Source organism: Hypomesus nipponensis, chromosome 11, assembly GCF_054491055.1.
Source record: "Hypomesus nipponensis isolate SF chromosome 11, ASM5449105v1, whole genome shotgun sequence".
NCBI lineage: Eukaryota > Metazoa > Chordata > Actinopteri > Osmeriformes > Osmeridae > Hypomesus > Hypomesus nipponensis.
In genome coordinates this window covers 14,189,649-14,214,760 of record NC_140371.1, presented here as the reverse complement: position 1 = coordinate 14,214,760, position 25,112 = coordinate 14,189,649, and the positions used below count along the sequence as shown (strand labels likewise).

The 25,112-nt window shown below is 44.7% G+C and overlaps 3 protein-coding genes across 4 annotated transcripts; 1 reads left to right on the top strand and 2 right to left on the bottom strand.

Moving 5' to 3' along the window:
• Positions 1-1,747: 1,747 nt before the first annotated feature.
• On the bottom strand, positions 1,748-7,240 carry erlin1 (ER lipid raft associated 1). Its single transcript, XM_084708927.1, has 12 exons — positions 6,913-7,240; positions 6,204-6,340; positions 5,907-5,988; positions 5,554-5,600; positions 5,410-5,471; positions 5,170-5,295; positions 5,007-5,080; positions 4,843-4,901; positions 4,533-4,624; positions 4,086-4,175; positions 3,910-3,989; positions 1,748-3,818 (listed from the first exon to the last, which is right to left on the bottom strand). The coding sequence occupies exons 2-12, from the start codon at positions 6,314-6,316 to the stop codon at positions 3,651-3,653; spliced, it is 993 nt and encodes a 330-aa protein (XP_084565053.1). The 5' UTR covers positions 6,317-6,340; positions 6,913-7,240; the 3' UTR covers positions 1,748-3,650.
• A 31-nt stretch (positions 7,241-7,271) lies between these two features.
• On the bottom strand, positions 7,272-14,177 carry LOC146268246 (inhibitor of nuclear factor kappa-B kinase subunit alpha-like). Of its 2 annotated transcripts, none has more exons than XM_084708924.1 (21): positions 13,832-14,177; positions 13,539-13,659; positions 13,260-13,354; positions 12,850-13,037; positions 12,624-12,712; positions 12,437-12,526; positions 12,216-12,340; positions 11,925-12,032; positions 11,641-11,776; positions 11,046-11,246; positions 10,798-10,900; positions 10,322-10,445; positions 9,945-10,096; positions 9,591-9,652; positions 9,296-9,405; positions 9,131-9,180; positions 8,910-9,018; positions 8,528-8,717; positions 8,183-8,346; positions 7,967-8,066; positions 7,272-7,749 (listed from the first exon to the last, which is right to left on the bottom strand). In XM_084708924.1, exons 2-21 carry the CDS (start codon positions 13,629-13,631, stop codon positions 7,654-7,656), a joined length of 2,385 nt encoding a protein of 794 aa, XP_084565050.1. In that variant the 5' UTR covers positions 13,632-13,659; positions 13,832-14,177; the 3' UTR covers positions 7,272-7,653. The 2 variants fall into 2 exon arrangements, with proteins under 2 accessions (XP_084565050.1, XP_084565051.1); XM_084708925.1 differs by having other exon boundaries at positions 7,725-7,810.
• Positions 14,178-17,411: 3,234 nt separating this feature from the next.
• Positions 17,412-21,982, top strand: LOC146268245 (urokinase-type plasminogen activator-like). Its single transcript, XM_084709892.1, has 11 exons — positions 17,412-17,778; positions 18,616-18,698; positions 18,821-18,890; positions 19,163-19,307; positions 19,916-20,007; positions 20,140-20,196; positions 20,366-20,540; positions 20,685-20,830; positions 20,933-21,073; positions 21,176-21,324; positions 21,431-21,982. The coding sequence occupies exons 2-11, from the start codon at positions 18,642-18,644 to the stop codon at positions 21,623-21,625; spliced, it is 1,227 nt and encodes a 408-aa protein (XP_084566018.1). The 5' UTR covers positions 17,412-17,778; positions 18,616-18,641; the 3' UTR covers positions 21,626-21,982.
• The last annotated feature ends 3,130 nt before the right edge of the window (positions 21,983-25,112 follow it).

The window sequence follows — 25,112 nt, the reverse complement described above, 5'->3', positions numbered from 1 at the left end:
TTCTTCTGGGTGTAATCTTGAAATGACTGGTAGTGTGTGAGAGTGTGAGTGATAAGATAACAGCACCAGTGCCATTCCTCTTCCCTCTGTAACAAGGCTCTCACACACACACACACACGGGATTGGAATGTGTGTGTGCCCGACTGCCCGGTGCTGCCAATGAGGTTTGTGTGATAGGTAGACTGAGTCACGGTTGCCACCCGGTTGTTTGGGGAAATAGAAGCCTGTCTCTCCATTCTCCCTGCCTCACTTATGCCAAAACAATGTTCCTTGTCTTCCTCTCCTTTTTGCCTTGTCTTTCTCTCCTTCCCCTATTCTCCCTACCATTGGTCCTTCCCTCCTTCCTCGAGCTCTCTTTTCTGGTCCTTGCACCCCACTCTTTTCCCTCCCACAACATCCCCACTGCAACTCCTCCACCCTGGGCACTCAGCGGAGACTGGGCTCTGTACCCACTGGGCGGAGGGGGTTCTGGCCAGGGTGGGATCACACACCAGAAGGATACAGGAAAGATGGAGGAAACCATGACCATCCAGGAAGCGGCACAACTCTCCTTGACCTCATTTCCTCTAAGGGAGGGGCTTAAAACACACTGTTGATATTCTGTTGGGGTCCCTGATATGATCATCGGCCTCAGTTCTGCACATCACACTTTTTCCAACGATTCAATCTGTGTGCGCACGTGTGAATAATAAAAGATCAGAATGAGCTACTACAGAAAAGGCTGCTCGACACTCTACTCCACCCACAGACGAGATGGAAAAGTCTCTGCACAAAGCCCCGTCTCCCTTCTTTCAGCCGTTTGTTATCACAGACACGCACACAAACACAGCCACAATTCCTCATCTCATACAATTCCTGAGGAGACACTTCCAGACTTCCGAGTCCAGCGGTGACCGGGTCAGGAGTCAGACTCCAGCCAAATGCTCTGGTAGGAGGAGCAGGGTCTGCCGCGCCAACTCAGCATCCAGGAGAGTTATGGTCTGAGGAGAGAGGGAGTGGGGGTCGTTTAGGGAGTGAGGCAGAGACCCCAGGAGGAACTGAGCAGCAGTTAGTCAAAGCAAAGCCACAGTCATCTACTCACACACAACACCCTTTTCTCTCTCACAAACACACACGCACAGCCATCCTCACGCACGCACCAAACACACAAACTTTCCCTTTGTCTTGTACACAAACGCACACTCACAGCTGATGACTGTAGCCCTAAGTGCTCCTATCACAGTGATGGATATATGGGTCAAAATAACAAGCGACTGAAACAGTCAAAAGATGTGTTTGTCGTGATTGAATGTGTGTGTGCTTGCAACATGATCATGCAACCACAGCCCATCCACACTGAAAATCATCCCACCCTCTCCGTCTCCCTCAGAGACACACACTTAAATAAACACGCACAAGTCGTAAAAAAGAAAAGCACATAAATTATCAACAACTGTTTTCTTCCTAAGTCACCTCAGGAAATTAGTTTCCAGCCTCAGTGTGGATTCTCATGGCCAATAACACCATGTTTTAATAAAAATCCTTAATAGATCTTTTGCAGCTTGGGTGGAAAACCCCTGACATCTTGCATAGCACAGAAATGCTGAATGTGGACGTGTCAGTGTTTTGTGAACACAAAAACACAAGAACAAAGCAAACCCTGGTTAAGTTCAAGTCTTTTAACACAACTATAGTATTCCATCTAGTGGACATTAAGAATACTACATCTGTTTCCAAATGGAATAAACTGCCAACCATGACACAAGTATGTGGTATCAAAATAGGCTTTATTTTACATAAACGAACATTGTCAAAACTTGATGAAAACTTCTTGCATATAAATCTTTTAAAACAATGAGACATAGTCCAAATTAGGCAGATTGTACAAAAGTAACATTCACAAGGTTATGAATCCTCCTTTGAGTATCTCAATTACAACCCCTTGGTATGTTTGATTTGAAACCACCACCAAATCACGAGAACAGTCTTTAATGCAGATTCTTAGATCAAGTCAACGTCAGTAGGTCTATATCTTAACCACAGGTTGAAGCTTCCACTGTGTTAGTGGTGTGTTAACCAGCCAGACAGCACTAGTCCTATATAAGCTCATCAGTAGTCTGTCACCTTAACTTAAGTCTAAATCTCAGAGCCCTATCTCTTTGAACCTGTCTGATGTGGCACTGTACCTGCATATGAGTGTGTGTGTTTGTGTGTGTGTATGTGTAAACTGCTGTGGGGTGATTGTAAGCTCTAATTGACACTCAAGAGAAGGGTGACCCCTGAAAATCAATTGGAGGAGTCGCACGATCAGGACTTGTGTCCCATCTTCCCAGCCTTCTTCCTGAGGGCAACAAGCAGGAGGGAGCAGGGACACGGCTCGTTTCAGCCCCGTCGCCTCCGTCTAAATCAGTAGGCCTGGAAACGACTGGTCACTGCAACTACATCATGAAATCCCTTTTTATCCAACTCACAGCAACGTGAGAATAGAAAGGGCAATTATCTTCCGAGGATTCTCATTTGGACAGCCCTTGATTTAGTGCTTCCTCTCTGTCGGCTTCACAGTTTACATCAGGGCTGGTCATAGTGTGGGTATATTCAGTCATTCTCTGGTCACAGACTTGCACTGCACACAAACTACCATCAAACCCACCAACTACACTAAATACAATGACAATACACCTACACTACTGTAAACCACCACCTTCTGAGCACTCAAGACTCCAGGTAAGCCAATACAAAACTAACACCTAACTGCGCATACAGCTCTGGCCCTTCAGATTGTATTTGTATGGTTTGTAAGGGGTGTGAGTGTCTGTGCTTAATACATGTTAATACAGGTTAACGCCTCTGTCTCCAGTACCTATCAGTGAGAGTGCTGGGTTGTAGTGTTGAACTGAGCAGATGCGCTGTCTCGGGGAGAAGGCTCACCTCTCTCTCTCTCTCTCTCTCTGCTCCTAAGAACTTAATGAAAACAAGTGAGTGTCCCTGACCACATCCCAGAAATCGAGATCAGTTATAATTAGTGTCACCTGTTTGATTCCAGTTAAACTAAACCACGGACATTAAGGCTCAATCAACATTGATAACCGCTCAATTTCCAAACAAATCAAATTGTCTTGCATAAAAAGGGAAACGCACCAACAAACAAACCAGAAAAGGAAAGAAGCTTTCAAAGGCAAAGCCCAAAGTTGCATTAAAATGCAAGCACGTGTAAAGAAGGGTGACTGGGACAAATGTCAAGAGAAGATCCCGTCTGGTTGACTTCTCAGGACCGGACTCATCCATGCATCGGCGTTCATAATGCTTGATCCATCATGGTGTCTATCTCTAAGACAGCATCTTCACACAGAGCAGCAGAATGCACTCGTTCTTCCTCCCTCTCTTTAACCCCATCCCACTTTTTCTCCCTCTGTTCACTCCATCTCCTCTTTCTCCCTATCTGTCTTTTTCTCTCAGCCCTTGAGGTTTAAGACCAAAGCGTGTTTTTTTGTATATTTTTTTTTAAGTAAATTTTTTACTTTTTTACTCCCACCAAGCTATTTGCGCAGCTATGCCACCCTGAAGCCATCAGAGTTCATGCCTTCCCTGGGGAGACACACCCCTCCCTCCCCCACAAAGTGTGACCGTCCTCCCTCCTTCCTGCCCAGAGACAGACAGGCCGGCTGGGCGTCTCAGTGTTCCCGGAGCTGGGCGTCCGGTAGGGCGTCCCCCTCCGTGGTTTTGGGGCCGTTGTTGCCCTCCACAAACATGTTGGGGATGTCCTGGCCAAAGTAGATCTTGCTGTTGGCTGCTATGCTCTGGTACTTCATCAGTTCCAGGTACTCAGGGGTTAACTTCAACTAGGGAAAGAGAAGATCGATGATGAGGGAAGATATGCGAGAGAGGAAGCGAGAGCGAGCAAAAGAGAGAGAGAAGTATGTACATGTTTACCCTGTTGGCTTCAGAAAACTTGGCAGCTGTGTAGTATTCAGCATCAGCCCTGGCCTTCTCCCTCGCCAGGAAGGCAGAGTCTGAAACACACAGGGGGGGGGGGGGGGGGAAATCACACTTTGTACAACACAGGGGGCCACAACATGGACGAGTGTTACGAAGACAGACAGACAGACCTTCTATCTCAGAAATCCTCTTCTCTGTCTCCTTCTCCATCACCTTCTGTTGGAAGTGGATCCCAGCCACCTCGGCCACCTTCTGAGCCTCTGGGAGACGGAGAAAAAAAAAATGTAAATTAAAAAGTATATATTTATATTTGGCTCTTTATTTTACATTGATCTAGCTCCAGGAAATGTCTGTGACTTATCAAACGGTCATTTGGACAGAGCTTCATGTAATTAAAGCAAATTCAAAGAGGGCCGTCTTGTAGAACAAAGGCTTGTTCTGTAGGTCAAGGTTCACAGGCCCGTTACTAGGTTACCGATGGCTGCAACTTTATGGTATGCGGGCATGTTGCTAGGGGTAATGAATGACGTTGAAGAGGTAGGGTAACGTAACGTGGCATTTCTATTGGACACTGGAGGGGGCGCGGCGTTATGGGTCGGAAGGGTGTCAAGCCTTACCAATGATGGCTTTCTTCCTTTCAGTCTCCGCCTCCTTCTCCACCACCCTTTGAGTCTGGACTGTTATCATCAGCCGAGTCTTCTCGGCCTCCCTAGTCCGAGAGAGACGGAGGGAAAGAGAGGCAGAGGAGAAAAGGAGAACGAGAGAATGGCAAAGACATTGAAAGTCAACGTGTTTGCTACTTTGCAGCCCAGAGTAGGTGTGGGTGTCTCAGCTACGATGCTGGAATATGCATAAAACCACAAAGCCTGAATAAGCTAAACACACACACACACACACACACAAGCATGCACTCATTAAAACACTCACATGAGTTCAAAGTTCCTCCTGATTGCCTCGGGGATCTTGGGTTTTGTGACACGGACCGCCTACAACACAGCAAGAAAGAAAATATTTACAGCACATTCAAACCTGTTAAGATTGCCAAGCACCCAGCATTGCCGTAGCAGTCCTTTGTGTGTGTGTGTTTGTACCTGTATTGTAAGTCCAGGGGCCATGCAATTGAGATCCTTCTGCAAGGCGATCTTCAAGTTCTCATCTATGATATCTGTGAAAAACATTAACAGAACTTTAAAAAAAAACAGTTTTGTCTTCCTGAGAGAGTGTGTTTGAGTGTGTGTGTGTGTGTATTCTCACCAAACAGCTCTATGTAGACCTCCTGAAGGGTGTGCACACTGCAGAACTGGTTGAGTTCATGGTGAATCTTGTTAAAGATGAGCGTCTTATCATAGTCAGCTGTGTAGTTCTTCACAATGTCAACCACTGACGGGAACAGAAGACTAGGTTGGAGTGAGTTGTAACATTATCAACTGCATCGTTTCCCAGTCACGTTTTAGGGGAGTGGGGTTATGGGAAGTGTAGCTCTGAGGGTGTTACCTGCAGTAGGGACCAGCATGTTGACCACCTCAATCCTATCAAAGTAGATCATCGTACCTCCACTGTGGAGAGAACATGGATGTTAGGAGGCCTGAATTACAGAAATACACATACAGGGCCCAAGCCAGACCCTCCTCCAGTTACCTGGTTCCACAAGGTACATTCTTGATCTCGTCCGTTTGGAGAGTTGTCTGTTAAAACAAGCAACAGAACTGTGAGAGGAGCTAGTCACTGACCGCACTACACTGTAGGATCTGATATGGCTGTTTATTTAGCCAGATATGAGTCAGCTAACCTTGGATTGTTTTAGCTATCAGTAACCATCTGAAAGTTGTTAATGTGAGTTTGACTAATCTTGTGGTTCACACCCATCAGCATCCACTTGTTGTGTCCTTTGCACCCGATGAGATAAACTGATCTCACCCCATGCTTTGGCAAATAGGAACTGACCTGCTCTAGCAAGTAGGGTTTGTGTCTGAATAGCCGGTGACTGTTACCTGTACAGATCTGAAGGTGGTTATGAAGGGCAGCATGATGTGATACCCAGGGCCATTGGGCGTGGTCAACAAAGCTCCTCCCCTGAAACGCATAACACCAATGTAAGCAATGTGCAGACACAACAACCAAAATGCCAACCCTTTGGCAGGACCTGTGAGAAAACTCACAAAGCTCTGTTCTAACAAACACTTCTCACATCCATCGTTGTGAAAATGAGCGTTTTGAAAGTATAAAGGAGAAGGAAGAGAAAGTTGCAGCATGACTAGGCTACATGCTGAAGCGAATATAGCTCTTACCTATAGTAAACGGCCAAGTGTCCCTCCTCTATCTTATGGATGGATGAATGAAGCAGGATAGCCATCAGCCCCATCACTGCTGCCACTACTGCCCCAACATGCGCCATCGTCATCCTCACCTACAGGACTCACCACACCTGGCACGTAGACACAAGACTAGTCATTGTTGCTTATTTAATATCTTGCTCCAACATATCTGACTACAGCCCAACGGATAGCCAGCAGTTGTAAAGTAATTCCAAATACCTTATCAGACAATTCCACCCGTAGCGCTTATACAATTACCCTGCCCCCTTATTAGGTTAACTAGCATTAAGCTACGCTACGTAAATTAGCAAAATACAGACACTCACACAATAGGGGGCACACAATTAGGGTCTACAACTAGAATAGAAATAATCTGTGTTTAACAAGGTTAGCACTGCATATAATATGCATTGTGTACAACGTAATTATTAAGCTGGCTAACCTGCAGACACCTATGATTTAGCAGCCTACAATGTAGCCTACGTCCAATTTATGACGCACGTTAACATTAGCTAGACAGGCTACATTAGCTTGCTCGCGAACTTAGCTAGCTAGCTAGCAATTAGTTCGACAATATGCGTGTAATGTCGTAGCAAGCAACTTAATAAAGCTAGCTAACATTATGTGCTCAGCTAACATTAGCTGAGCTAATAACATAAGTACGATTAAAATTAAATTTTACCAGTCTATTGATCAGTTCTCTTTACGATCGGTTCACAGCGACCCATCCCCCTTTCCACCACCCACGGGTGTTTTCACTTCTGACAGCCAAGCAATGTTAGTTAGATACCGATACTCTCGCTTAACCGTATCAGCTCTTCCGGGTTAGAATTGAAAACCTAAAACTTTTAGTAAAAGGTGGAGAGAAGGCAGACAGACGTGCATTAACGTTGGTTGCAATCTGCCATTAAAAGCGATAGACGACAGACGTGGATATCGTGTTTCACGGTCTTACGAAATCAATACCAAAACGTGAAATATAACTGAGTAAACCAGATGGGACTGGCTCGTGTTATTCAATAAAATCCAAACAGACATAGGTCTTCTTTAAAACTTTATCAATCACATACAAACACACAAATATAAACTCGTCATATCCTGCAATGAAATAAAAATAAATTATGTGGCTGCATCATATCTCAATTGACTTCATTGTCTTACAAGATAGTATTTCAACTTTACAAAGGCATCATCCTAATGGTGTCTGTAAAATGCATGATATGTGCTCACAGACACATTATGGCTTTCTTCACAATGTTTACACATTTTTGTTACATTGCGTCATTAGATTACTGTGCTTCTGTCATGTAACTATGCAGACATCCAGTCTGTGTTGAAATATGTGTGATGCATACAGACATAATCTAGCCGTAGTTCCTTCCAAATAAGCACTTTTTTGAAAAGTCCACGTTCACCCGAGGGCTTATAGGAGTGAGGTAGTGGCCTTCACAGAGCCGGGGCTTTGCTGGGTCTCAAACCATGGAAGTGATCGATACTGGGTCCAGGTCCAGTCCTGCTCCTGCAGGCCACACAGGCAGGGTCACAGGGTCAGGCATGCCTCTGCATATGGTCCATTAACACTGCATGTACATCATAACCCCTGCTTTACTAGTGAAATATCAGCCAAACATAAACCGAGCCAGTACAAAACAGTAAAACATACGTTTTACACAAACACATAAACACATGAGTACTGCCGACTAACGCTCACATACAGCTAGCTCACAAACATGTACCATGACGCTGTGCTCCATGTGCTGAGCAGTCTTCTGCATGAGCGACGTCATCTGGGTCAGGTATCGTTGGTTCTCCTCTAACAGGTGGCAAACTGGCTCACTAAGAGAGGGAAGAAAAAACGAAAATATGCGTGTGACAGAGAGAAGAGTGACACGACAGTGCTTCAAACACCCGTTGTGTGATATGATCTAATATGTAGATGTCATTGGCCTCACTGGTCGTTAGCCCCCAGCAGGAGGCCGGGAGGTAGAGAGGCCGGGAGGTTGAGAGGAGGTAGGCCGTCTTTGGTCGGAGGCTGGTACACATGCAGTGTGGAGGACTCTGGGAGGCTGAGTGCCTTGGTGTGGGGGGACAGAAACCTGGGACAGGTGCTCTGGGCCTACACACATGCACAAACACACAGTTTAAACACTTGAATTGAAAGGATTAATTTCCCATTCGTGAGTTGGGGAGTCACCGACAAATGTGTTCATCCAAGAGTGTGTGTGTGTACCCGAGTACACACTCTTGGATGAACACATTTGTCGGTGACTCCCCAACATTACGTATATATGCAGTACATTGGATGCGTGAGCATCGGCGTGTCCATGATTCACACTGTCACAGGCAATCTTGAGAAGGTGCCAGAACTCTCGCTGTCTCTTCAGCTGCATCTGCGTGATCGCAATCTCCGCCGCCTTTATGCCCTCCACGGCCAAGTCCAGCTTCGGAAACAGATCCACCATATGCCGCTTACACAGCGCGGTCTTACTGGGAGGAGGGATGGAGCGAAAGAGAGGCAAGCAGAGACAGAGGGAATCAGAGACACCGGGAAACCATTTCGATTAAGTGTGTGCGTGGGCGCGCGCGTGGGCGCGTGCGTGCGTACGTCGAATAATTTTGCGCGTGCATGTTTGAAGACGTTGCCCGTGTTGTGCGCGAGTAGATCTGTGTGCGACGTACCCGAGATGGGAGTAGACGTCTCTCAGGACTCGATCATGGTTCTGAGCGGCCTGAATGATGACCTTCACCATGTCGGAGCTGTCACTGTAGCCGTGAGGGGGGTCAGCACCTGCACACGCACACACAGCATACATTCGGTGTCATCAGAATGAACCTGAGCTGATTTTTAACAACATCCCACTCGGGCACACCTCAGCTCCCTGTCATGGGATCCGACTCACTTTTGCATTTGAGGGTCAACTTCTTATAGAGGCCAATGGCCGTCTCGATTCTGAGGAAAAACACACATTTCAATTACCCACCTTCCCCAAACAGGACAAACATTACAAGTAGGACAAACACACATAGGCCAGCATTGATTAAAGGTAGTGGACGTTGATACGAACATCTGTTCCATGAGGTCTTCTTGTTTCCTGGCAAAGGGACTCCTTTCCAGCTCCCAAATCTCATTATGGAGAGATACAATTTCCTCATCAAGATAGCTCACCTCCGCTGCCTACACGCACACACACACACAGTAAAGTACAGTAAGTATGAGTAGGGAATTTTTCAAAAGAGTAGCTTTAGAGTAAAGGAGTTGAGAACAGTGAGGTAAAGATAAGAGAAGCGCAGCAAGAGAAGAGTAGATTTGTAAAAAAGAAAACAGAGTAAAAACCAATACATGAGTAAACTTGAATCTACCTGTCCAAACTCCTTGGCCTTCTCTTGATTGTCCTCCCAGGCCTTGAGCATCTTCTCTGAGGCTGCAGCACACGGAATAAACAACAAAGCAGCAGAGTTGAGGCTCACTGGGTTTCAAATCAAATCTTATTTGCTTTGACCATTTCAACACGCAATTGAACAATACTTCACGACAAAGGCCAATGTGTTTGAACCTGTCTTGAGAGAAGGTCAAGCCAACCTGCCCTCAATAACACTCTTGAGTATTGTACCGTTCATGATTAATACTGTGCTGTATGAGTATATGGTTTTGTTGAGTATGAGAGTGTGCGGAAGGGGGGGGATCACAGCAGGGTGTGAGCAAGACGCCCTCACAGATGCCAGTGTCACTCTGCTGGGAGTACTCCTCCAGATCCTGATTAATGCTGATCCTGAAGAAGGTCAGCTTGGCTCGAAGCTGCTGGGACTGGGAGTACAGGAGGTTCTTATACTTGGTCAGGTTGGTGTTGTAACGCAGCACACTCAACCTAGACACACACACACACACACAAGGAAGACATTGCAAGATAGACGGCTAGCACACGTGTGCACTCATAATTCCATTTCCACACAACGTATTTAAATGACTTAACTAAATTGTTCCAAATGTACAAAATACAAAAAGATTGACACAAAATTTGAGGCAGTTACATTTCCCCAAATACGCTCGAGTTGCAAACAATAGGATGAGTTCTGACAGTGTATAGACCTACATGGCAGCCCTTTGTCCCTGGTACAGGCGGGCGTAGTCTTCTCTGAGGCCACAGATGTAGCTGACCGCATCCCTCCACACCTTCCTGAGGGCCGTCAGGGGCAGCTGGGTCTTAGTCTCCCTCACTGAGTCAAGCCAAACACAGGCGGCCATCAAAGATGGGACCGAGTGACGCGCGCATCAACTCAACAGTTGAATGGGTTGAACAGCTACGCGGCTATAAATACCGCCATCGAGTAGCCAGCCTTTTGGCGATGTTTCAGGCTACAAACACGTGGGCACTGACACAGTGTGATCTCAGCCTCATTTCAACAGGTAGCTTTACAGCAGATGGACTCATGGGTCGTATTAAACTCAAAGAAAGTGTTTGCATGCTCCCGTCGTGAGTTTTCACCCCACGACAGTGTCTCATGGCATACCTGTTGCCCCTTAATCAGACTGATGTAGTGGTGTTACAGCTGGTGTTTGGCAGCTTACCGATGAAGGTGACGCTGTCAGGGACGGGTCTAGGAGTGAAAGGGCCGGTGTACTTCTTCAGGCTCTTGTCAAACAGGTACACTAAGCAGTTGTCCCACCCTCGCTGAGGAAAGAGCATCACCACAGTCATTGGACGGTTTGGCGCATGTTCTATTAGTTAGTCATTGTACATCCTAAAGTGGTCACTGGTGAGGACAATTCCTGGTCATCGGAATTGAAGAGGAAGGGGGGAGGGGGTAAACACACACCGGTCCATCAGGGAGGCAGTAGACGGGCGATGGTCGGGGGTCCAGGGAGACTCCGGTATCCAGCAGCAGCTCCTGGCTGAGGGGGGGGATGTGCGTTGGAGTGTGGGTCTCCAAGCGCTGCTGGAGGGAGTGCAGGCCCTCCTCATTCCCCAGCACCAGGGAGTGCAGCTCGGTTGATGACATGTCCAGCACATGGATCACCTGGAGGATGGGGATGTTTTTTTACATATATTTTCAGCTTGATTGGATACAGTCAGTGAGACAGTAAATACAAGGGAGAGAGAAAACTGAAAACATGCAGAAATGGCCTGAGACGGAATTGAACTTGGGCCACTATGTGAGGGCTTCAGCCCATATGGTACACACCCTACCCAGCGTGCCAGCTAGGACATTTTTTTATGTCTGATCCACTTCACCAAAAATAATTCTACATACAGTTATAGTACTGACGGGATTACAGTTTCCAATATAGGTGTCACAATTAATTCTGCGGTAATATTGGTTAAAACAGACCCTTTGTCGACCATACAAAGATGAAAGTGAATATGACATAGATCATACCCTATCTGGTGTGTGTGTGTGTGTGTGTGTCTACCTTCATCTCCAGAATGTTCTGCAGAACAGTGTAGCAGACGTGCTGGTGTGTGTCTGGGTCCAGCCCTCCACCCCTTTCAGCTGGGTCCCACAACAGCAGCATCCTCAGGAGACGCTCCAGCGGCTCCAACAAAGCCCTACACACACACACACACACAAACACACACACACACACACACGCGCGCGCACACACACACACACACACACACACACATTGGAGTAACTACTGCTTGGTGGTGTACCATTACACTGTAGTCCTGGCTAGGTCGTGTCCGGCTGATTTACTTGCTCAGGTTGTTGGGGTAGGGCAGGTGTGTTGAGAATTTGACTTCTCCGTTCATATCCTCAACTGCCATGATGTCATCAGCACCTTTGTTCTTCACCTTCCCAATACTGTAGAAACAAGCATAGTAAGCAGCCAGTAGGGCAAATGTGCACTTACAGAAAGCAAGATATTGTTTTTTTTCTTCACATACATACTTGAATACAAAAGCTAAATAAATCTTTATTATAGGCACTGGCAAAGGAAGTAGAAGACACATGATGAAATAATGACCCAGAAGGAAATGTACTCACCACTGTACAGGGTTTGAGTGGTGCAAAAAAGGCCGAAATCCACATGTGCACTCAAAGAGGATGATTCCGAAACTCCAGTAGTCCACTGTAAATGAGTAGGGCTTCTCATCAAACAGCTCAGGAGCCTGACACACACACACACAGAGTAAGCCGTCGAGTGTGTTTCTTCCACGTCTGTGTCAGAGTACTTGTAAGAAGCTAAGAGGTACAGAGCTTCTCACCAGGTACTGCAGAGTCCCAACAAAGGAAGTACAGAGACTTCCCTGATCCACGTCTTTGGCATAACCCAGATCGATGATCTTATGTACAATCTACGGTAGAGTACAGTGGAGTAAAAACAGCAGATGTGTTATAGAGCATCAAAGTAGTGTTTGAGGCGTGTCTATTTGCTTGTGTGTATGCCCTCACCTTCCCATTGGTCTCCTGTAGAACGATGTTCTCTGGCTTCAAATCTCTGTGGATGATTTTATTTTCATGGAGGTACTTGATGCCAGACCCTGGGGTTGTATGGTAGAGTACGCTTAATAATTCCAGGAGAACATGCACGTACATACTCTATACCAAAGCATAATTAACCATGAATAACCTAAACATAAGTTAAACAGATACTATTTTTAGGTTCAGGTTACATTACCGACGTCATTAAGGAGCGAGACTATCTCGCTCTCCTTTAGTCCGCTGTAGTTCTCTGGCTTGTTGAGCCGCTTGCGCAGGTCTCCCTTGGAGCAGTACTCCATGGCCAACATGGGCAGGCCATTGAGAGTGATGGAACTCATCTCCTCTGGCACCTCCCTGGCCCTCACCACATTCACATGACTCAGCCTAGGGCAGCAATACCCACACAGATGGATGGGGACAATGAGGCAAGAAGGAAATGTTTTTTTTTTAATGGTCATTGTGACAGCATAGCTGACCCAATCATTGAAAATGAATCACAGGAAATGTATGAACACAGCTGATGGTTACGGTACTGTTATGCACACTGTTCATGTTATTTTGGTGTAGCTAGCTTTAAAGTGTGGGAAGGTCTGTTTGATGACTGACTTCTTCATAATCTGTATTTCTCTGTTCCAGTGGCATTTGTGCTTTGGGTTCAACTCAAGGAGGCACTGTTTTACAGCAATTTTCTCTGCGGTCTCCTGTTCCAAACGCGCGCGCACACACACACACACACACACATCAACAAAAAGACATAGTTAGAAATACAAATAATTGATCCCTGTAGAGAAATGTGGTGCTTTTCCAAAAATCATAATCAACATATGCCTTAGTAGACAGATAAAATGCACCTGTAACCTTGACTTGGGTATATTCATGACTTACCTGGTGCTGGTACATGTAAACATCTCCAAACCCCCCTGTCCCCAGCCGCTCCTTCATCTCCCATAACCCGCAGACCTGGGTCTGCTTCAGCATGGCTCTTTCCGTAGCTTATTGTGGCTGTCTGAGGAAAGGAGAGTGGAGGCACACAGACACATGCAACAAACATTGCATGCTACATAAGGTACAGTTTCACACTACACACTAGCAGGTTTCTCGTATTAGCTGAAATTAGCATAACAGCAACAGCTAACAATGATTTTCTTCTATTGATTTGATCATTCAAAAACCTTTACCTTGACGTGACAGGATTGGAATACTTCTGTTAGCTATCGATGTATCACATCTGTCACGTCAAAACCAGACTGTCGCAGACACACATGTTGTCAATCAGTTTCCCTGTTGTGTTCAGAGTCCAGTACTGTACAGTAACACTCACTCACTGGACGTCGTTCCTTAAAGGTGATACTGACAACCAAAACGCAAACAAATGTATCCTGTGGCTACTTTGGTTTTCAAAATTTTCAAACGGTATACATTGAATCAAGCTAATGTAAGTAAACTGTTAGATTAGGCCTATGCTAGATAGCTAACTTTAGCTGGTTTAGTTTTACTTTCGAGTAGTTTCACGACCCAAACAAGGCAGCGCGCAGCATGCATGCGCATGCGCGTCAAAATAACCTCACTCGGCTTCAGCAGTGGTTCCCAAAACAGTGGGCAAGAGGTAGGCTACGGTACGATTGCCGATGAACGAGGATTTAATTACAATCGGAGGAAAAGACAGAATATGTATTACATTTAAACTTCAGTTCATTGTTTCATGTATATCCCTTTGCTTCCAACTTTCCAATAGTACGGTGGAAGCAACACAGATGACACAGTGACACATTTGACAAATAGACAGATACAGAGGCGTTGTTAGACATCAAACTTTACTGGGGCACAGGCCCCTTATTCATATCCCTTTTTTTTATTTCAAGCTTGCTGCGCTCAATGCATTACTAGGCTATAGAAACTCCTCTTGCTTAACCCTCTATACAACAGTTCAGGGACACAAGTTTGATATCAGCTTTGGCAGGGACATAAATATAAAATGCAAGCACTCACATTCTTTTCGCATTCATTTAGGGTAAATCCTTTTTCTTTTAGCTTCATGTAATATTGTTTTTATAGTTTAGTCAAAATAAGATGATCGGTAGGCCTATCATTTAGAAACTGTCTTTAGTTTTGTAATGTTTTCTTACCCTACCTTAATTTTGACGTGTGTGCTGAGCCCGAAGCAGGTTATGTGACATAACAGGGTAAGTTAACTCCCCAACTGAAACCCAACACAACATTGCAAACTTACCCAGGTATGTTGCATAACTTGCTTTCTGGAATACCCCCCTGGCATTTCTTCCGGGATTATCAATCTAAATGAATGCACTGACTAATGAAGTAAATTGTTAAAACTCAAACTTTAGATTTTACTGGGGCACAGCAGATTTATACTGGGGCACATGCCCCAGTAAAAAGGGTCTAAGGACGCCCCTGGACGGACATTAGATTAGTTTAAATAATTTTTGGCGTCAAATTAACAGTGCATGATATAACATGAACATTTAGCTAGCTCTTATCCAGAGCGATTTACAGTAAGTACAGGGCCATTCCCTCAAGGCAAGTAAGGTGAAGTGCCTTGCCCAAAGACACAACGTCATTTTCCACTGCCGGGAATCAAACCAGCAACCTTCAGATTACTAGACCAATTCCCTAACCGCTCAGCCAGCTGACTCCCTACGAAGATAAATACAGTTCATGTTACCAACAAAACAATACTGTAGAACTGGTAAACTTCACCTTTTCTACATTTTTATCACGACAGTTACGACACAACTCATTGCAGTTACTAGACCTATGTTGTTAGGTAGAGAAAGATAGAGACACAGATACAGCGTTTCCAAAGACATGATTAGCAGAGGATGTTTTGAAGCAACACCTAACAGCTATAGTTTCTTGTCTATAAAGTGTTTCGAAATGAATATTGCACTGAGGGACCAGTGCAATAGATCTGCAATACCTGAGTCAACATGGATTTACAGTATGTGAAGTGTTCCGCAAAATCATGATGTAAATCAGTTTTTCAAGGGACTAACTGACAAATTGACACATGGCTCTCATTAAAAAACCTTGGAATAGGCCAAGTTTCCACTTGGTGTCGGTATACAAAGAAAAGTTGGGAGAAACAAGACTTTGGGAGAAAAATATATGTGAAGTGAAGTAATTTAAACACCTATAGAAATGTTTCAATAGTATTATATAAAATTGATAGGGGGCAATCAATTTAACAAATAATAATTGGTTAAGTCATGGGTGCATATTTCTCAACAGTAATCAATATCAACTGTCTTAAAAAAAAAAAAAATTCTAGCGATAAGGAACAGATGTGTGAATGACGTTTAGTTCTCAGAACAGTAGGTGGATTCATTTCTTTCCACAGTCTTCTCTTAGTAATCATACTGCTTCACTCGTATGTTTTTTTTTGTCTCACATCACGTCATGTTATGTGAGTACTTGCTTCGTGTGAGTCTCAATGCCAAGGCCACTTTACACTTTTTTACGGGGCACTGACGAGTTACTTTGTGGGTATTTCTGTTGAAGTAATTGAATTGAATTCTTACAGGGGACAGTCAAAACTCATGTCATACGTACCAAGGGTAAGCTATGTAAGTAAGAGGAACATAAAAGTAAAGTGACAATGACCTTCCTTTTATTAGTAAATAATGATAAGCCAAATAGTGAAATATTATATCCAAGACATGATACAAATGTACACCCCCTGGGTACAAATTTGAGAGTCGAAGCTTAGCTTACATCACCCCTACCCAATAAAGGCCTGCTTGTCAAAATATTTCCAGTGGTGGTCACATCCAAAAATCCCCATATGCCAATGTTGGCCAGAAACACAATATTGTGACTATACATGAGTGGCTGATGTAGGCTATAATGTGTTGCAGCAGCAAAAGGTGAATTCCCCTCCTTGGGGACCGGAAAGGTTGGTAAATCATCAGACAACATATATTTCTCAATGTGTGAAGAATGAGGTCATTGTCTTTTGGAAATTGTTCACAAAGAAAAGGAAGGGCTATTTTTGGTCAAATGTGTATGTGATTTTTTTTAGTATTTTGTAAAGAAATACAATGTTGTAACATTGAGTTATTTGTTGTAACATATTTAATCACCATATTAATCATATTGGCTTGCTACAGCACTTCAAGTTTTTCACACCAAGGGTTTTTTTTAGCTAAAATATGACCTGTTTTCCAGTAATTATCTTGTTTTCTGTATGATGTGGAGTTATGTCCAGACAAGTACATATTCAGTCTTCAATGTCAGTGTCTTCTTCAAAGTATTTTCCGCAGGGCACAGAGCACATCATGAATTAAGGACCTGCATATGGTTCTTAAGGCTCATTTTTTTTTGTTTACTATTTAATTGAGGACCCACAATTCACTCTTAAGAGGATACATTTAGGGTTAAGGGCAATGCAAAAAAAATCCTAACCCTAAACTTAACTCTTAACGTAAATCTAATTCTAACCTTAATTCTAACCCTGACTATAAACCTCCCCTAGAAATAACACTTGACGCTGTGGTGCCCAAGAGGTATAGTTTTCCTCTGTTAACCATGCTTGTCACTATCCTTTCTATCCTGGTTTTTTGGTCCCCACAAGAGTCTTTCAACAAGACCATGCACACATACACAATGCATATACACAAACATAGATGCCTAAATGCTAATGCTGCTAAAATGAATTCTTCAGATATCGTGTTGTAATTTCAGGCAAATTTTTTTTTATGGGTCTGTGTCCATATAAGGATATCTTGCCATGACCACATTGAATGACTGCTGTGAGAAGTGTGAGAAGTGGTTGTCATTTTTGTGCGTGTGTGTGCGTGTGCATTTAAGTGGATTTATGTGTGCATGTGCACACTTCCCACCAACTCATAACCCCTCCCACTGTCTCTTTGCAGATTTATAACAGAGACCTTGATGGGCAAAGACACTCAAAGTCTGTGAGACAACATTGTGGGAACTCAGCAGAACACAAGAAGAGGCCGCAGAAGACTTTTTGTCAAGCATCCAATCATCTGGACCTGGAACCAAAACAGAAAAACCAGAAACAGAACCAACAAGCAGCCAATAAGAAAGAAGAATCAACAGAGGGAAGAAGTACAACTTGGTCTTGATCAGGTCCAGCTTGGAGGTAAACTGATACAGCTTTAGTATTGATTAATAATTGGTTTTGGTTGACTGCAGCATGTTGAGTTGAGTTATGGAGAGACACACAATGGTTCTGAACGGGAAAACGACCCGAAATGCTTAAAGGTTTGAACCAGAGGTTGTATAATGAGTTCATAAATTACGCTTAGGATATTGTATTATTGTGTTCCTATAATCTCGAAAAGAATTTGTTTCTCAATGAATAGACAGATGTACATAATATTACATAAACAATGCCACGAAAGTACAGTCACAGAGATACATGGTCGAGTGAGTACAACAAATCAAGATTGTAGATAAACACATGGAAGAATACTATCTGGATTCATTGTTTGGGTGAAAACTAATGTGAAAGTCGTGTAGATTGTGCATAGAGTCTAGGAACGTCCTGTGTTTTACGCTGTTTAAAGATAGTGTTGGATTACTGTCAGTCTCTACATTGAGAGTCTCTTTCACCGTGGGGGTGCATTCAGCTCTCTAAAACCCAGCATCAAGATACACGTTGAATTCAACTTTTGCATTTTATGCTGTATACATACCTATACCAGTTTCACACACACACATACACACACGCACACACGCACACACTTACTGATACTACAGTGTACTGGGCTTACTGGTTAATCATGTGACAGTGTTCTATTCCTAGATGTAGGCTTTTGAAATGTGTGTGTGTGAACATGGGTGTATGCGTGTGTACGTGGGTGTATGTGTGTGTACGTGGGTGTATGCGTGTGCGCAGTACTGAGTGTATCCGTCACTCCAAAGAAGGGAATCAGCGGTCTGGGTTTCTCATTTCTGCAAACTGTGTTTTTTCTAGACTTAAAAGAGGAAGCAGAGGTTGCAATGAACCTGCTACTTGTTATATCGCTAGCGGCCACTATCTTCTCCAGTTATGCATCAGTAAGTATCAAAGAGGAAACTACTTTTAACACCTTTTTACAAAGTCATGCACACAATGAGCACATCTTTATTTGTGTGCATACCTCAGTCAGTATCATCTCTGACTCTATCTCCCCTTCCAGGTCACTAGAAGGACTTGGCCCTGGCACCGACGCCTACGTTCCCCCCAGACTCCATCTGAAAAACAAAGTGGTGAGACTTCCTGGCATCTGTGGACTCAAATCAGTCATCATTAACAAAATAAACAACAAACAACAACGCTTACAAAAACAAACAAAAACATTATGGCACAGTTTCCCAGACATAGATTAAGCCAATTCAATGAAGATCTCAACTGAAACTGTTTTTTGTCTAGGACTAGACTTAATCCATGTTTAGGAAACTAGCCTTGATGTTTATTACACTAGAATTAGTCTTAAGAAATAAGTCTAACAAGTAGACTTCTCCCTGTCATATCTCTGCAGCGCTATGTCGGATTGGAAATGGGAGCAGTTACAGAGGTTCTGTTTCTGTGTCTGCCCGCGGCCACACTTGTTTGTCCTGGGACAAGTTCAGTAACATCGGAAGACAGGCTCTATCACAGGGCCTGGGCAAACACAACTTCTGCAGGTACTTTCTCTCTTTCTCTCTTTCTCTCTCTCTCTCTCTCTCTCTCTCTCTCTCTCTCTCTCTCTCTCTCTCTCTCTCTCTCTCTCTCTCTCTCTCTCTCTCTCTCAAGGCACATTATGAAATCAGAGCGTTATAACAGTCTTTCCACTCGTTAGTTTCCAACTCCAGTTACCATTCATACTAAAGTGTCTGTGTGCAAGGATGTCATCCATTTAACTGACACATCAAAATCATGTGTTTCTGAGGAAAATGTGGGTGTGTTTATGTCTGTGTCTGTGTGTGTGTTGTGTATCTGCTTCCTCTTCTGTCATGAGTCACTTGTGGGAATCTATTTCTGAATGTTGTTTGAATTTCAGCAACCATGCTGTTTTTGTTGATGTTCATCAAGCCTCCCTCTTCTTTCTTAGAGCTACAGAGTTTAGATAATTCTCCAATTAGTACTTGTATAAACCTGCCGTCAAAATTCGATGTACTTGTTGAGTACATCATTTCGTGTAGTTGCTGCATTCATTCATAGATTGGTTGTCGATTGTTAGTCAACGGATTCATTGGTTGGTTAATTATCCAGTGATGCAATGAGTTGATATCCCGATTAATGCGGTTTTCAGGAACCCAGACCAAAGCTTGAGTCCGTGGTGTCGGGTGCGAAGAAGCCATCGAATCGTCAGAGAGTTGTGTCGCATTCCCAAGTGTGACACTGGTGAGTGACAAAGACCCACTCATAAGCATGTACACACACACACACACACACCTATGATTGTCTCCTTATATGACCTGTCCTAATGACCAGCGCATCCTCTAACATCCTTCTGTCTGCGCTGTGACACCTCAGATTCTCCTGTCACCACATCTGTTCCTCACACTCCTCCATCTCCAGCTGTGGACACTGGTGAGTTGTCCACAATGACAGTGGAATAAGATTGTCCATGTCATACGGTACAATACTATTAGTAATCAGTGGATCTGGTGGGGGCCATGCCATAGGTGGAGGTAGTAGGCCAAGTATTTCTGGATGAACTTCAATGACCTGACTTGTGCGTGTGTGTTTGTGCGTCCAGAGAATACGTGCGGGAAAAGAGTGGAGCAGCGTTATAAGATTGTGGGGGGTTCGGTCACACCCATCGAGGAACAGCCATGGACAGCGGCCATCTTTAAAGGCAGACAACACGTGTGTGGAGGTTCCCTCATAGCTCCATGTTGGGTCCTCACGGCCGCTCACTGCGTTAGCGAGGGGTAAAATGCACAACAAGGCACACAGACACACATACAGGCACACACACACACACACATTTAAGTGTCTGTGTAGTTCATGTGTCTTTCATTGTGCAGGTGTACCTAATCATTTGTCTGTATGGTTTCTCACTATGTCTGCTCCAGGATCACAACCAAGGATATAACTGTGTATCTGGGGAAAAGCTCCATCAGAGAGACTGATGCCAACAGAGAGCAGAAGTTTGCCGTGGATCAGATTATCAACCATCAAGACTACAATCACTTTGAGGGAACCTACGATAACGACATAGGTGGGTGGAGTATAGCGTATGTCTGTGTGTGTGTGTGTGTGTGTAAGTAGGGACAAACATGGGTTTGACTCAGTGTGTGCGTGTGGGGATTGTCTCTTGCAGCCCTGCTGAAGCTGAAAAGCAAAGACGGGATGTGCGCGGTGCGGACCAAGGCTGTCAGGACGGTGTGTCTTCCCCCGCCTCTCACCAAGCTCCCCCTCGGTGCGCGGTGCACCATCGCAGGACATGGGAAAGAGAGATCGGGTGTGTACAACCTCTGAACACTTAAGTCCTCACAAAACACACACGTTCACACATGTCGGGCTCCTTGTGAAGACGAAGCCTTGATGTGGTCTATCTTTACAGGAGCATGGGCGTTCTCTCCTAAACTGAAACAAGCCAACGTTGCCCTACTCTCTCGGCACCTCTGCAACAGCGAGAGTTACTATAACAAAAGCATCACAGAGAACATGTTCTGTGCTGCGGTTCCTGACTGGAGCAGGGACGCCTGTAAGGTAAGTGTGTGTGGTGGGAGTGGAGGATAGTGTGCATGTGAGAGTGTGTGTGTGTGTGAATAAGGTGACGTCAATTATGTTAACAGCCATCTCCTCTCTTGCGCAGGGTGACTCGGGTGGACCGCTGATGTACGAAGTGTCTGGAAGGGTGTTTGTGTTTGGCGTGGTGAGCTGGGGCGAGGGCTGTGCCTTACAGAACAAACCTGGGGTGTACACGCGCGTCACCAACTACAACAGCTGGATCGCTGAGAAAACAGGGCTCCCTGCTTACACCGCAGGAGTCATGTACCCCCAGAAGTGAGTTTGAATAGTAGACAGAGAGAGGAGAATGGAGCAGGAGATAAGATGAGGCAGCTATAGTTTGAGAGACAGGCAGAATAACCGACCTAGCTATCATACCTGACGTCCGCCGCTTAAGCCTTGTTCCTGCATAGAGAGCATCGTCCTTTGTGGAACCATTTGATGTAATGTTATTTGTTGTGTATTTTATTGGACTATTTATTCATGAATTTATTTTATTTCCATTCAAAAGCTATTTATATAAATATTTGTTTTCTATAAAATCTATGTATTTTGTCATAAAATTGTATATGTTAAATATTTTGATACATGGGCACATCTGTCCAACTGTTTTCTTTTATTGCATATAAAGTTTATTTCCACATACTTTGCACAATATAAGCCTCTTTGTTATGGTTAATTGTGTGTAAAAATGGAAAACTGACCTTGCATACTTATAACACACACACATTTCAGAAGCATAAAATTCGACTTCTAATTTCTCCCAAAACTTTCTGCCTTCTTGCACCTGGAGTTGTGATGCCATCATCACTCTGCAGCTGTCTTGTTGGTAAACTGTGTCTAACGAGAAATGAGACCTTCAGGGTTTCTTCTGAAATGTATGACTAAGCCAACCCATTCCATTGCAGACCTTGAGAAAGCTCAGGGTCTAGATTCTGCATCTGCCTGGCCAGACTCCAAGCCTGCCAAAGAACAGTGACAGACAGGATAAAACTTGCACGATCATCCTGTGATACTGTACATTTGTTCATATCACTAGAGGGCGCTAGAGGGCACTATTTAACAGAATTTGTCTTTCCCAGCCCTCCACCCCTCAGACCAGCAGCACACACCCTCAGATCACCAGAGCATACAGACCTGCCGCTCATATCCAGCTGGTCCTTGTGTGTGTCATGGTGCCCTTTTCTTAAGTTGACTGTCTCTGTAACCCAGCATATCTCTCAGAGACTATACTGTATTATACTGTAATAATAGAGACTATACTGTACTATATACTACAATGGACATAGAACATCTGTGTTTTACTGTTGTGGAAAGAAAAAAGAGCAGGTAGATCTCTCTCCCTCTCTCTCTCTCTCTCTCTCTCTCTCTCTCTCTGTCAGAGGTATGTCTCTAATGAGTCTCATTAAGCTCAACAGTCGGATGAGTTCAGAGGGTATTTGAGGGGGAGAGGGGAACTAGGGGGGCCTCAAGGGGGCTCCTGTTACAAACCAGCATAAGGACACAGCCCACCCACTGAGCACACCCACGTAGGTTAGCACACAATCGCACACACAAAGAACCCCAGTGCACGCACAGGTCTTTAATACGTTTGGTATAGACGACTGTGAGAGGTCTCAGTTAACCGTTATCTCATCCGAGGCCCAGGCTGAGTGATGAAAGGCACACAAAAAAAGGGGGGGGGGGGGGGGTGTATTCCTAGTCTCTCTTTCTATTTGTCTCAACCTCACCAAATTCACCATCTCTTCTCTCTCTTTTTCTCTCTTTACTTGTTCTCTTCTTTTATTTCCTTGGTTTCTCTCCTTTTCTCACTTGTCCATCTCTCTTCATCTCTTCTTGTGCTCCTCCTTTGTATTTTCCATAATCTCTCTCTCCACTGATCCTCAGCTGACTGAGAGTGTGTTTGTGTGTGTGTTTATACTTATTTGCACTTCTGTGTCGAATGCCTCATTCATCTCTGAAACACATAAACAGCAACAGCATAAACAAGAATGAGTCAGGGCCAGCCAAAACGTACATCCACAGACCGATGACAAAGACACACACACATACAGTACAGCACGTACACACCAATGCACACCGTGTGCACTACAGTGTTTAAACGTGTCTTCATTCGATTCGAGTTGCACTTCAAAGCACACGCCTCAACGCTGGGCTAATAGGTTTTAATAAGACGTGTTTAGACATCACTTCCATCTGATTATGCTCACATTCCCAGCTACCGGGCTCATACCGGGGGGGGCAGTTTACACCACCTCTGACAGGGTTTACAGTAGAGATACACTGTTGACTTTATCCCTGTGGTCCACCTGCCTTATAGGGCTCTGAGGCGGTAGCGCAGGAGCTCTATGAGCCTGTATAGCTCTTTATGGACAAGCCCTGAGGGGGAATGGGACTGTGCAGTGTTACATGGGAAGAGAAAAAGAACGATAGCTAGAAGAGAGACAAAAAGGAGAGTAGAAGGGAGACAGTTGAGAGTGCTGGCTGTTTTGCACCCCCCCCCCCCCCCGTAATGTACAGGACAGAAGAAAGGAGAAGAGGAGTGAAGAGAAGAACAGTGAGGAGGAGAAGAAAAGGGACTTAAAATATGACAACACAATTGACATACCGTATAACCCTAACCCTGAAGGTGTGAATGCATGTGTAGGATGTGGTGTCAATAGCAGTACCACGACATGTATGCTTTTGTTCTCACTAGCTGGACAACAGTCCAACCTCTCTGCTTTGAGTGCATCTTTACTTAAACCCAACACCAGGACCAAACACTTTGTCTCTCTTCTCTGACACTCACTCACTCACTTTCTTTCTCTCTCTTTTTCACACATACACACACACACACACACTATAAGATCCTCCAGCCTCAGAACTGGGTAGACGCTGGGGCTCTTGGGGGTATATAAATACCCCTCCTCTGCTGTAGGGGGGCTCCGGTTTCTAGCCCCTGGATCCAGACAAGCTCCCCCTGTGAGCCAGGAGCCCACAGGAAGACCTCAACCACCGCAGAGCCACACAGAGAGACCATGAGGAGATACACACTGCAGAGACGCCCTGACAGTGCCCGCACACACTGTGGAGAAACTCCCCCTGATGACCAATGCAGGAAAAGATACCCACACAATCTGTTTCCAAAACCGCACTTGGCTAAAATGCTGTCGTTGTTTTAGGCCAGTGGTTAGCGTTGGGCTTGTGTTTTTTAATACCCTCTTCTTCCTTTACCACGTTTGCCAAGCAGCTTCCGTGGAGGATAAGGTAGGACCTGAAGAGGCTTTGAGGTGGGTTTCTCTCTCTCTCTCTCTCTCTCTCTCTCTCTCTCTCTCTCTCTCTCTCTCTCCTCTCTCTCTCTCTCTCTCTCTCTCTCTCTCTCTCTCTCTCTCTCTCTCTCTCTCTCTCCCTCCCTCTCTCTCTCTCTCTCTCTCTCTCCCTCCCTTTCCTCCTTCTCCAAATCTACGGGCGAGATTACCCTTCCTGCCTCTTCCCCAGTCCTCTGTGCAGCAAACTGAATTCTCAGTCTTAATTTAGAGCTGGGCGTCGAGGCCTGGAGACATGAACTCCTGACCCACCTTTTAATGAAGACAGATCAGGTGACAGGGGGAGGGTCATCAGCATTATTAAATACTCATTTCCATGGGTGCGACTGTGTGGTGGCTACATGTGTACCTTGTGGAGGCGACATCCAGATGAATCATGAAAAAGTGTATCATGGATTCTGACAGGATTCTATCCTGTGTGGATCTCCAATGCCAGGGGCCTCAGCGATCAGAAAATTA